Genomic DNA, 13,640 nt, shown 5'->3' on the forward strand with positions numbered 1-13,640 from the left:
ATCCGCCAAATCAGTTGGGCCTCCACAGAAGTTGAAAGGGAAGAGGTAGAGAAAATAGCATCTTTTCCTTTCACGTCTAAAGTGCTGTCAGCACAACCCCATTGGTTGCCTCAAAGCAAGTAAATAAATACCATTCAGTCCCTGCATTGCCTCATCTTTGTTATAAGAACTAGGAAACACCATCCCTCTAGCACTTCACTAACCTAGCCAAAAGAACACTTCCATATTCCTATCTCATAAAAATGTGCTTAGGGATCCCCTGCAACCTTTTTCCTGTAATTTCACTTCTAAGTAATCAAAAAAATATTTGAAAGATATTCTTCAACTATCCAAAAAAATATTCAATTCGATTCATACTCAAATTTTAATACTTGAATTCGCTTTGCACCCAAAATTTTGCTATTTGAACAGCTCTAGTTCTTACATTTTATAATATGTACTCACAGATGCAGAGTGAATGAAGAATAATTTATTATATACAGTCAATTGCATCGAATCCTTTCGTACAAATGAATGACTGGATGAGAGTACACAAGCAAAAAGCAAATTTTCTTCACCACTGCTGGCAGTGCACATCATACACACTCCATTAAACATGGTAATGCTTCCAGTAAAGTGTGTGTGACAGCACAATGCTCATTTCAGAGAGCCTCACAAACACTGTAACATTGGATTGAATTTACATAAAGCTCAATAACGCTATCAAAGCTGACCAAACTGAGAAGTCATTTTATTTGCCACTAAACATACCTTATGACTGAAGAAAATATGGCACATGCATGATGTGAAGAGATTGTTACTGTCACAAACGACTCCAATTTTCGGAGCATCCGCGTGCCCCATCTTCCAAGGAAGGGCGTTTTTGTGTTGGGAGACGACATCCGGCGACTATAACGACCCAGCGTGGCGCCGGCTCGTCTTCCCTGCCCCTGACCGGAAGGGGAACCGGCGGTCTCAACAAGGAAAATTACTCCCAGATGAGACGGGAGCACGTGTACGCCCCTGAGGCGGTTTGAACTGCATCGCAGGAGCAGTTGACGTACAGCCAGCAACAAGTGCGGTCGTCGGTGTCGCGAGTCTCGCGTAGGCGGCGAGCACGGAGTGACCCGTGCAACGTATTGAGACGGCTGCAATTCCGGGCACCCTCGTCGTCTACCACGCCGGCGAGACCTTCAGCGGCACCCGTCAACTCCCCTACGTGCACCAAGAGCTGGCCTGGTCCGTATGGAACTTTTTATTGTGACTTTTTTTTTAAACTGTTAAATTGTTGTAACCAGCCTTTCTTTTTTTAAATATTTTGTAGTGTGCGCTGCGTCGCACGCTCAAATTCAAAAGCGTGACCATTGATCATTCTGTAATTATTTCCTTGTAACTCTTTTTTACGATTTCCATCTTGTTGTTATTTTATTAATGTTCCGCATATTTGTCTTTAGCCTGTATCTTTTGTAGTGTTTTTAGCACATTTTGTTATGTAGCTGTTGTTTCTATCGCGCGTATCAGTTTTCCTCCTTTGTTATTTTTCGTTAACTCCTGCCTTTGCCCTTGTTTCAATTAAATGCTTGTTTGTGTGTAATCAAACTCCGTGTCTGCTCAATGAGTGCGTCGGTCAGGCCCACACATCACCACACGTGCAACCCCGCACGGGTCGACCAACCCGCAAATAAATTCGAAATGTGCCACTTCGAGGCCTTTCAGGCGTCGCAGGCCGAAGCGTAAAGTGGAAGCCTGCGAGTCTGCCGCACGTCGATGTTAGATCGGCGGGGCCTCACCCGAAGTGTGTGACAGTTACAAATCACAGAAGTTTGAGCCACTCTAAGACACCACATTAAATGAACTAGTCCAGAACCCAGTTGGACCACACTGGAGGTTAATACATGAAAACACACACGAATTCTGCAAGAAACAAAGCTCATTGGAGGAAGAGAAGCATGATTTTTGTAAAAGAACCTCAACCAATGTGGCCTTGTGGATTTGAAAGGTAGACAAATTGGCAAGTGGGCAATTGTGTAAAATTAACGCAAGTGACCAGAATGTTTTTTTTTACCACTACTGGAATTTCAGTTTTTTATGAGCGAGTGTATGTTCTATCCCCCCCCCCCCCCCCCATATAAGTAATATTACATTCTTCTTTGAGTTCACGAAAACTGTGGAGGTTGTTCTATGTGTGGTTACTGATAAAATTTACATGGCATGAAAAAGCCTTGGAACATCTCCCACTAAAGGAAACCATGTGTAGATGCGAAGCAGCGGGCGCTAACGCTCACACTGGAAGCGACGTTGATGCTGGTGCTCATCAAGCGAAAACCTAGTAAAGACACCCTTAACCGAATTCCGAACGCGTGATCCAGTGCCTACATATACGGACGGGGTGGCCAGTGAACGGTCGTGCAGCGCGAGCAGTTTGGTTTTTTTTTTTTTTTTTTTTTTTTTAACTAGCAGACACTGCCTGCGTCGGCCTTGTGAGGTGAGAGAGGGGACGGGAAGCGACAGTTTTGCGGGTGTCTTCCTGGGCCAGCACGAGACGCAAGCATGCGCAGTGGGGGTGTGCGGAGGGACAGCGTTACACAGGCTAGTCAAAGAGCTGCTTCGCATTTAACAGGAATAGCGCATTTTTCTTGGGTTACCTGTCAGCTCCTGGCACCAACAGCCCCGTACAGCACAACATTGCAGCACACTAAAGGAAATGGTGCGCACACCCCCTACAATACTAAACCAAAATTTTAATTCAAAACATTGAATATTTTCGAATAGTGTTTGCTACCCGATGCGATTCGCGCCGAAATTTTGCTATTTGAACTTCCCGAAGACAAATACAGCCAATGTCAAATCAACCAGTGGCCCCTTCAAATTTTCAATATGCTTCACCCTATCACATTCTTGTATTGCGGCAAAGTACTGTTCAAGCTCTGCTACAATTTTAAATGTATGTACTCGAGAAAAGGCCGATTCCAACACGAAGACGATAAATGTGGCAGAAGTGGTGGCTCAATTATTGCTGTTTTGGACCTAAAATTTGGGTGGGTAGTCCGAAAAATCGTATGCAGAAGATATTTAGCATAAAAATTTCAGATGTTCTTATGTATTGATGTCCACGAGGCAGATATACAACGCTCAGTGTCCGTGTCTTCTCTTCTCTTTGTGGATATGTTTTCACACGGTTATTCCCTTGCGCTGCAATGAACTAACTCATCCGAAATGATGTTTTCATGAAGTTTTACAACTCCGGGCTCAAAGAAAGCACACATTTGTCCGCCATATCAGTAGGGCTTTCACAGAAGTTGAAAAAGGAGGAGAGGCTGAGGAAATAATATCTGCCTTTCACATGTAAAGTGCTGTCAAAACTACTTTGGTTGGACCAGATAATGCAAATAAATACAATTCGGCCCACTGCATAGTCTCATTCTTGATAAGACAACTAAGAAACGCCCTCCCTCCAGCCGAAAGAAACGCTTTCATGTTGCTACTTCATAAGAATATGCTTACAATCGTCACCGAAGTTCTTTCTGCAATTTCACTTCAAGGTATTTGAAAGACATTCTAGAAATATTCAAAAACCATTCAATTCACATTCACACTTCAATTTTCGAATTTGCTTCGCACCCAAAATTTTGCTATTCACACAGCTTTACATTAATGAAAATGATTAGGCATATAGTAAAGTGAAAGCTTCTCTGTGAAGATGGCACTATTATTTATTATCGCATTTACTCAAATGTAGCGAAAATATTTTCCAGATTTTTTTGCTGCCTGAAGTCAACCCTCGTATTACAATCAAATGTTGAATTTTTTTTTTTTTGTTCTTGGATGCAATGAAAAGTCACTCCTTAAGTCACAATCGAGTGAATACAGTAAGAAGCAAGGTGTGTACAATAAACTGGAATTTTCATAGTTTACTGGCATGCAGTCGGACTCACATGATGGAAAACTTGAGCAGTAGCATTCTCTGGAGCAGCCCTCTGCTGCAGTAGAAGGCCTGAGACACAGACCACACCTGGACTAAAATCTGAACTTGTCAGTGGCCATCCGGGCTTTTCAGATGTTGGGGGCCATGATGGCGGGCGAAGGGCTCCAAGGGCAACCTCTGTGGATAACCTGCACGCAGCAATACAAGCGTGATCAATAAAATCCAGCGCAATTCTGTTCACTTCGAAATTTTCTGGACACAATCTTTTTAAAAACAACACTGAATTTATCTATTTAAAGAGCCTGAAGCATGCAGCCCAAAGTTACAACAAAGCTGGAAGCCGCACACCATAGAAAGAAACACTGCAGACGAAATGAGGCTAGAAAAAAAGAAGTACAAAGATAAGATGCTGCTTTCATGCTTGTTACATTCTATACTTTGTGTAGCAGTCTCTGGTGCACAGAGTAACTCTTCAAGGCATGTCTGATTTGCGGCCTATTATTCAAGCACGTGTGTTGCCCAATGCTTGTTTTGCAGACCAGTTTTCTGTCAAATCCAACGAGACTTATTCCGCAGCCTCATGTTTACGGAAATAGTGGGATTTCATGCACATCCAGGTATCTTCAAAGCAGTGGCACCTCAACTGATGAGGTATTAACATGTGCATTAGCAAGAGGGTTTCACCAGAAAAAGAATTTCACTTTCCACCCTAACTTTCCCATCCTACTGCTTCGATAAAGCCAAGAAGATCTGTTCCCTCCTACCACATTTCTGGGGAGACGCCTTTTCTCAGCTCTGGAAATGTGCGCGACTCTCTGGGTGCTTCTGTGCCTTCCAACTTGAGAGGTTGGACTCAACACATCTCAGTCTAGCCAAGAGGACTGCTACCTGCCGTCATCACCCTCACCGCTCCCCAGCCTTTGAGTGTAACAGATCACCCCAGGACTGGAGCGAAACCACGCGAGGCAATCTGAGCCGTTATCACCCTTTTAATCTGTATGTTTCATATCATTGTTGTTTTTCCTCCAGTCATGTGGAATGCTCTGCTACTGAGATGTTTGAGTCAATTTGATGTACTATTGGCAGAACTCAGAAGTGTGTCTGGTTGGGCTAGTTGGTAAAACATGGTAAAAGGCAAAAACAGCGCAAACTAGATGAACTTCTTCATTCGTCTCTTTTAGTTTGTGCTGTTTTTACCTTTTACCATTGGCAGAGCTGTTGAAATGTGGTGACTAAACAGTTTAAGTTGATAGACTTGTCTCTGTCCCCTTGGTCTGAAGCCCGCCACAGTCGCAACCCAGCTGTGACACCCTACACCACGGTGTAGGGTGTCACAGCTTTAAACTGCTAAAGCTGCTATGCAAGCGGTGGTCAGTGACTGCCTCTATACTAATGCACTGTGCAATCCAGAAAAAAATCAGGTTCACAAACACAAATTTATGAGAGTTTTTATAATAACCCCTATAAAGTAGATCTTATTGTTTGAATACAGTAAAATCGTGAAAAAAAATGTGGTTACCATGTGAACCTTACAGTTATGCCTTCTTTCAATACATCTGTCAATATTCAAAACAGAGGCAACACATTGTACTTACCTTAAATCTGTCTGCAGCACTTCCGCATCTGGCAACAGCTGCTGAAGTAGTGCCCTCTGTTCCAACTCTCCAATGGATAACAACAGGGTCATGCAGTGTGCTGCATACCTGAGACAAATAATTATGATAATATACATTAAATGATGTTCTAGACAAGTCAAACATGGTCAAGCTATGAAATTTCACAACGAAATATACAGGACGTAGTAAAATACAGGATGTGGAACAACCCAGATAACCAGCATTTCTTGTGGCTGCAACTCATTTTGAAGAATCAAGTCAATTAAGTAAACTAAGTTGGATGTAGAAGGCTTGAAAATTTAAAAACTTGGATAATTTACTACTATAGAGACAACAGCATATTGCATGTCACTATCTCCAATGTGAAAAGTAAGAAATTATTGCCTACTGCCAGTTCTGCAGTAAGGTACTGAAACTTAGCGGCAACAAAGAGAGAGAGAGAAAAAAAAGAAGACTGGGGAGGAGCGAAGCATGTAAGAAAGGTTGTTTCTGCTCTACAAACGTCACCAAAAACTGCATCAGTAGTCAGCTTACTTTAAGGCACTTGTTCCCTACATTCCCGGCTTCTGTTCCCTATGGCATGTAAGAAAGGGTGTTTCAGCTGCACTGATGTCGTTGGATATTTGTTGGGCTAACTGTTGCCTTCTTCGGGCGAGTAGTGGAATTTACCCAATTTCTGTGGAACATACCTGCTTTTATGATGGACCATGACCACATGCCTCGTTTGTCAATGTCATGTCATGTCAAGGATGACGTGACATACCATGACTACATGACATGCCGACAAGCCTACACTATAAGGTGCTTCGCCCCTGAAAGCTAAGGACCATGCACCACACAACAAAACGGAAAATGACAGGCAAGAAATGGAGAGATCAGAAGACAGCATAATGAGATAGATGACAAACACAAATAGCAAATATTCTAGTTGGCAACAAGTGAAAGAAATGGGCCTGGACAGACCACGTAGTGAACAGACAAATGGTGGTTTTTTCACCATACTTCATGATTTTCAAAATGACGTGGCAGCCCAGTGATGCTGTTGCAACTTCGCAGGTCAAGCCTCAGTGCATACTCTATGGCCCCATCAGTGAACATGATGAGCAGAGTTAGAGCCTCAAAAATTAGAAGGTCAGGGAACCTGTCAAGACAAGAAACCTACTAGGAAGATGTAAGTAATCAATGCACCCACCAGCGGACGGGGGTTGATGAGTGCTTGAGGAAAGGCAGCAGCGGTGTCCAGTCCCAGCGTCGAGCAAGTTGGCCAGGCTGCTGGCGTAGCAATTGCCAGATACAACGCACCATGTTCAATGGCACAGATGCAGTGCGAGGCCTCTTGGCAGGTGGAGCATCACCTTCCACCTCGAGCTCACTCTCTTTCAGTAGCCTTGGCAAGTTGCATTCTTGTTCAAGATATGCATCCACAAACAGTGCAGCAGTTGGGTACCTCGAAACAAGGCGTCCAAGGGCCACACAAAACTGTTCCTTGTCATAGGAACGCAGAGTGGAGCGTGCCAGGAGCTCAGTCAACAAAGGCAGACACAACTGAGCCACTAAGTCTGTACAGCTGCGCTGGTGCAGCAGTGATGCCAGACGATCCAGCAGTGCTGCACGGGATGATGGACTCCAGTCCTGCCCCACACAAAAAGAAATTCATTAGCATGGGAAGTCAACAAATAATGAAGTAAAGAAAAACTTCAAGTAAATTATGCATTGAAGTGTAACTATAAGGAAAATGTTATGATAGGGGGCATATAACGAATTGTTGATGATCACTTTATTTACATAAATAATACAGTTCTGAATTTTCAACTAGCTGTGTCCATATCATTTGCCGGCTCTCACTGGGGCGAACCGGGTACAGTACCAACTTTTATCAGAAGCACAGTGCTATCAGCAACAACAGCTTCTCATTGTCGAAAACTTGCTCGCTTATCTCTTTTTGATAAAATCTATCATCATCCATTGCTTCATGACGATTTTTTCCAGTCACCCTTAGCAATCTTTCCTCGCCGCGATCATCCTCTGAAGGTCAGACGCATAACATGCCGTACCTCATCATTCGCTAATTCGTTCATAAAAAAACTATCATTGAATGGAACCAGCTGCCTCGAACTACCGCAACAGAACGGAACGTTTCAAAATTTAATTAGCTTTTTAAAAAATGGTAACGAAGTTTAGCATTTTGTGCTGTTCTCATTAACTCATTTCATTTTTTTTGTGTGGTCTATCGTTATGTAATTCTGTTATCTTTCATTGCATTTTAGTTATTTCTTTTTCTATATTTCCAAAAGACATTGGGTTATTGTGTTGTTCTTTTCATATGCATATGTTATATTTTTTGTTTGCAATTTTTTTATGCTTGATGTGTATGTATAGCATCAGATTTTTTTCTTTTACCCCACCCCCCTATGTACTACCCTCTCAGAGAGTGCCTCTAGGGGTTTTTTGAAATAAATAAATGGCAACAACAGTTGCTTAAGACCCAATGTAGTTTTCTAGCTTAATTTACAAGCTTGTATGCTTTATATTCATGCTTTGAAGTGTAACTCGCACAATAACTGTAAACACGTCTAGAGGAGATTTACAAGGTTCCTAGGTACCCCTGTAAGCTTGTCGAGTAGTTAAATTTGAAACACTAGGCAGCTAGTTCTAGGACTCGGTTGTAGTTCACATCAACACTTTCTTTTTACAAGTACGAGTGAAACTGAACATGAGCATATTCAGCATAGAGGTGCAACACGTGCACTAGATAGGAAAAAAAAAGTTACTTTACCGAACTAATTTAGCAGTGTAGCAAAGACGCCGTTACTTTGTTACTTTCGCTCATGACTTCAAAAGCAGTTTACTTATTATTACTTATAGCACCTTCTTAGTGGAATATAAGTCTATGGAAGCTAAGTCTGTGGAATATAAGAAGGTGCTATTACTTATAGCACCTTCTTATATTCCACAGACTTAGCGCCAGAAACACGTCCACAAAAATACGCATACATAGGCTGGGCCCTCACTTTCGTCGTCGGGTTTCTGGTGCAAAGTTTAGTGCTTATATGATCCAGCATATACAAGATCGACGCGCAGAGGAGGGGAAAGCGCACGCGCTTGGTGCCACAGTATCGGTGTAATGTCATCGATGTCATCACAACGGTTGGCAGCAGCGGCTTTGGCAACAGGCTTTCTGTTGCTAAACCAACAAATTTCACTACGCAGGCGCCGAGACAGTGCATGTCGGTGGTGGCTACTTCAAGCCGGCGGAATCGTCCCTTGAAGACGACGGAGTGACACGTGCAGCTACGACGGAGTGACACGTGCTCTGACGTGGAAGTGGTCCCTGGTGCGGCGCTGCCATCGACGCTACTTAAGCGGAACCGTGCCCAGCGTTCCTCACAACGGTTGGCAGCAGCGGCTTTGGCAACAGGCTTTCTGTCGCTAAACCAACGAATTTCACTACGCAGGTTAGTTTTATTCCATTTAAACTTTCTATTGTTCATATTTGCCACACCTGCTGCTGCCAACCCGGTGTATTTTTTTCCTTTTGAACCATGGTCACGAATGCTGAATTGTCGCGTGAGGTTGACGCACTTCGAAAAGAGGTGGCAGATATGCGCAAAAGCCTTGAGATGTTTAACTCACTGTACGAAAAAATGAAACAAGATCAGGAACCGTTAGCTTTGGACAACAAAACTTTGAGAAAAGAAAACGAGGACCTAGCGAGAAGACTTGCTGATTCAGAGCAATACTCTCGTATCAACAACATTGAAATCAAGGGTATACCTTGCGTGCAAGGGGAGGACTGCAAAGCCATCTTGCAAAAACTTGGGGACAAGATAGGCTGTCCAGTGACCTCTACAGACATTGACGTCGTTCACCGTGTACCCGCCAAGAAGGACAAAAACATAATAGCCCAATTTTGCGTGAGAACAAAGAAAGCTGACTTTATCAGCAAAGCTAGGAAAGCTAGGTTAGCTACGGCAGACCTTGACCTCCCACAGACCCGGCCATTCCAATCTATATCAATGAACACTTGACACCTGAAAACAAGCACCTTCTTGCGCGGGCATTAGCTCTGAAAAAAGAAAAAAAGTGGAAGTTTCTTTGGACTCATGGTTGTCGTATCAAGGCGAGAGAAACGGAGGACAGCCGGGTGTGTGTCATTGGAAGCACAGGGGACCTGTCCAAAATTTGCTAATGGGACCTAACCAAGTTTGACTTGGCTTGATAATGGGTTACGTGCCTCCCGGAATAAAACATTTAGTCTCAGCTAAAAAACCAAAATTTACGTTTTTTCATCAAAATATTTGTTCACTGCCAAACAAAATAGACGATTTCAGCTTGCTACTCGACACTGTCGGAACATCGTTTTCAGTAATAATGTTAACTGAAACTTGGTTAACGCGCACATTGGACATGTTTCAGCTTCCTGGCTATCAATCGTTCCTCCGAAATCGTCGTGATAAGCGAGGGGGTGGTATCGCACTCTTTCTCAAGGAAAATATCTTGGCTGAGCTCATGGTCGAATTTACTGATATAACCCCTGATTATGAGATGTTAACAGTGCAGAGCAGTAACAACATGTTCTCCGTTATGTACAGACCTCCATCTGGTGATACAACAAGATTTTTTGCATTCCTTGAAAAGCTTTTCAGCTATTCATTAGAAGAGAAAATCAACTTGGTCTTAGGTGGTGACTTCAATATAAACATGCTTTTATCATCCCCGTTACAAAAAGATTTCCATTCACTCATCACAACTTACGGTTTTTCAAACACGATATCTTCTGCAACACATGTGACTATCGACGGCGCATCCCTGTTAGAAGTATTCATCTCAAACATTAACATCGACGTGTTAGAGGCCGATGTTGTGTACACTGACATTAGTGATCACCTAGGTATTATATTACTGGTAAATGAAATGCACTCCATTGCTAGTAAAACTACAAAGCCAGTTCTTATTTAATCTATTACCTCATCAAATCTTGAAGAATTTCACAAAGTTATTGCCCAAGAGGCATGGCACAGCGTTTACAGATCGAAATATAGTGACGTTGCATACAATGCTTTTATTCGCACTTTCCAAACACTTTACCATGATCATTTCCGCAAGAAAAAAGTGGCACGGGCATCCAGGGCACGCAAACCTTGGCTAACCCCTGAGCTTCTTCGTATGATTAAACGCAAACATGCCCTGTATGCTCAATCTGTAAAGTCTAGAGATCCAGCCCTCCTAAGCGAATTTAAAAGATATCGAAATAGTCTAACAAGTCAGCTTAGGTCTGCAAAGAATGCCTATTTCGTAGCAATGTTTAGTGACCCCGTCAATCAAAAAAGTGATGTGGTCTGGCGCAAACTGAATGCTTTGTTAAAGCCTACTTCACTTTCAGTACTTCTGGACGTTTTGAGTCACAATGGCCAAAAACTTTCGGGAAAGGCGATACCGGATGTGTTTAATGAGTTGTTTTCATTAAAACCTCAGTTAAGTAATGTTGATGGCCTCGATAACTATGCTCAGTTCCTGCCTGTAAACGCGTTTAGTAACACTCTATTTCTTGCCCCAACAACACCACTAGAAATTTTTTCTTGCTTCAGTACTATTAGTAACAGCCGCTCCTTGGACGCCGATGGTATCCAGATTCGCCCCATAAAGCATGTGCTTGACATCATATGCCCTGTTCTTACCCATATTTATAATTTAATATTATCTACAGGTGTATTTCCAAAACAAATGCAGATTCCACGCGTTGCTCCTGTTTACAAGCATGGTAGTAAAGAAACATTAACAATTATCGACCTATTTCAATAATCCCAGTGTTTTCAAAAGCAATGAAAAAATTAATGCATATCAGATTGTTATTATTTTTTAATCACCACAATTTGCTTCAAGATTTTCAACATGGGTTCAGGAAGCATCGCTCTACTGAAACAGCCATCTCGACTCATAAAGAAATAATCATAGATGCATTTAGTCGTAAAAAAATGGCATTAGGCATATACGTCGATTTTTCTAAGGCATTTGACTTAATCAATCATTCTATCCTTCTCAGCAAATTAGAAAATTATGGTGTGCGTGGGAAAGCGCATGCTCTTTTAAAATCCTACCTTTCAGATAGGACACAATTCGTAGATGCCAACAATGAAATATCTGCAAGGAAGCCGGTCGTTGTAGGTGTGCCACAAGTAAGTATTTTAGGGCCACTTTTATTTTTGATTTATATTAATGACATTGTACACTGCACAAACAACGCAACATTTGTCTCTTACGCCGATGACACAACAGTTTTTATTACAGGGAGCATGGAAACAGAGATAGAAGAAATGGCTAATGAAACACTGTCTGCTATAGATACCTGGGGTTCAGTGAATTTACTAAAACTAAACCCTTCAAAAACACAAGTCATTTTATATACGCCTAAAGGAAAAACCTTGATAAATAATATGAGCTTATTTCTGGGCTCTCAGCAGTTAGACATGGTTGATTCTGTTAGTGTATATTTTTCCCGACACCTTACGTGGAATGTACATGTTGATATTCTATACTCTAAGATGTCATCGGCCATTGGTGTCCTTGCACGTATGCGATCTCTTCTTCCCACTAAGGTCAAAATTATGATATACAATGCACTGGTATCATCTTTGTTACAGTACTGTAGCTTAATGTGGTGCACAACCGGTGTGACGAACTTGCGCAAGTTGCACTTACTACAGAAAAGGGCCGTACGACATAATGCGGCTGAACACTATCTGTCCTCTACAAAACTTCTTTTTCTAAAATATGATATTCTTCCAGTTTTCTTTGTACAACTACAAGCTGATGTTATGCTATAAAGAGTTTGTCAAACATTGTACCAATACCACAATACATCTTGCTAAACTTAGCGTAAACACAAGTGTTAGACTCACCAGGCACAAAGAAGTTTGGACTGTAACGACCCCAAGAACCTTTTATGACAAACAATCATTGTCCTACAGACTACCTTCTTTGTTAAATTTTTTAAACCGCGAAGATTTTGATCCTTCTTCTAAACAAAACTGTCAGATTAAACACTTCGCCCAACTGATACATTATCCTCAATGATACATCTCTCAGAATTTATGCCCATTCTTTCCTTTTTATTATTGCTTTTCATGTTCATGCCACTTCATGACCATACGTTTGAACTACTCTGTTTTTATCTTAGCACAGTTTTCATAAACTTTTTGTATTGCTTTTTTGTGATGTTATACCTGTATGTTTATTTCATATTTGTTGTACATGATTGACTGCCATTCCTGCTGCTTTGTCAACTTGTGAACGGGGTCAGGACCTCGTCAAGCTCTTGAGCTTTTAGTCCTGTACTCCACCTTATCTAAAGGAAATAAAATTATTGATTGAATGATTGATTGAGTCACGCTGTTATTATCATTATTTCCTTCTTTAACGGAACCGTTAAGACTCACCTCCTTGCAAAGCCATTGATTCAGCCCTCGACACGGTTTGCCGATGCGCTCACACAGAACAGAGACCGCGCGGGTCAAGTCATAATTCGAAAGAACGCAGCCACTTGTGTCTTTCAACTTGTCGGCCATATCGCTTTCCTATTAGCAAACAACACAATGTTCATTTACGATGTACGCATTTTTGCCGTTCGTGTTCTACCGTACACGTGCGTTTGGCGCATGCTTCTGAGCGCGGTAGGTAGGTGTTCTGTGGCAGTGCTGCCAACCTACGCAGCCACTTTTTCCCTCCTTATAGCGAAACAATTCCCTAGATTTCTCTAGATTTTCATGTAAAGCAGTTTTTTGAAGACTAATATGTGTTTGTGCTTAGGAAAACGATTTCAATGTTCACTGTTATAATATATTAGTTCATTCGTTTGAAAATATTCTCTAAAATCACCGTGCTGGAGGTTAAAAAATGTCGCAGTACAAATTGAAAAGCAGTATTTTATACAAGTCACCAAGAAAAAGGCATTGCATAAAGGTTCAAGAAGGAAGAAATTATCAAAATAACACTTAGGAACACTGCTAGCTGTTCAATGCAAAACACGGAAATCTTACAGTACAATACGGTGCAGTTGTAATAGCATGCAAGTTATAAATTAATAATAATAATAATAATAATAATAATAATAATAATAATAA

General features: G+C 41.7%; 1 protein-coding gene across 1 annotated transcript in view; it reads right to left on the reverse strand.

The window, feature by feature from the left end:
• LOC119174009 (midasin) overlaps nt 1–13,199 on the reverse strand; it is a 213,071-nt gene extending 199,872 nt beyond the window's left edge. The window contains exons 1-4 of the mRNA XM_075894860.1: nt 12,957–13,199; nt 6,713–7,152; nt 5,500–5,607; nt 3,915–4,092 (exon numbers count right to left, since the gene is read on the reverse strand). Coding sequence (XP_075750975.1) covers nt 3,915–4,092; nt 5,500–5,607; nt 6,713–7,152; nt 12,957–13,085 — 855 coding nt within the window. The 5' untranslated portion in view covers nt 13,086–13,199. The remainder of the gene's footprint in view (nt 1–3,914; nt 4,093–5,499; nt 5,608–6,712; nt 7,153–12,956) is intronic.
• Nucleotides 13,200–13,640: the final 441 nt, after the last annotated feature.

The sequence above is a fragment of the Rhipicephalus microplus genome, chromosome 5, assembly GCF_043290135.1.
Source record: "Rhipicephalus microplus isolate Deutch F79 chromosome 5, USDA_Rmic, whole genome shotgun sequence".
NCBI classification, from domain to species: domain Eukaryota; kingdom Metazoa; phylum Arthropoda; class Arachnida; order Ixodida; family Ixodidae; genus Rhipicephalus; species Rhipicephalus microplus.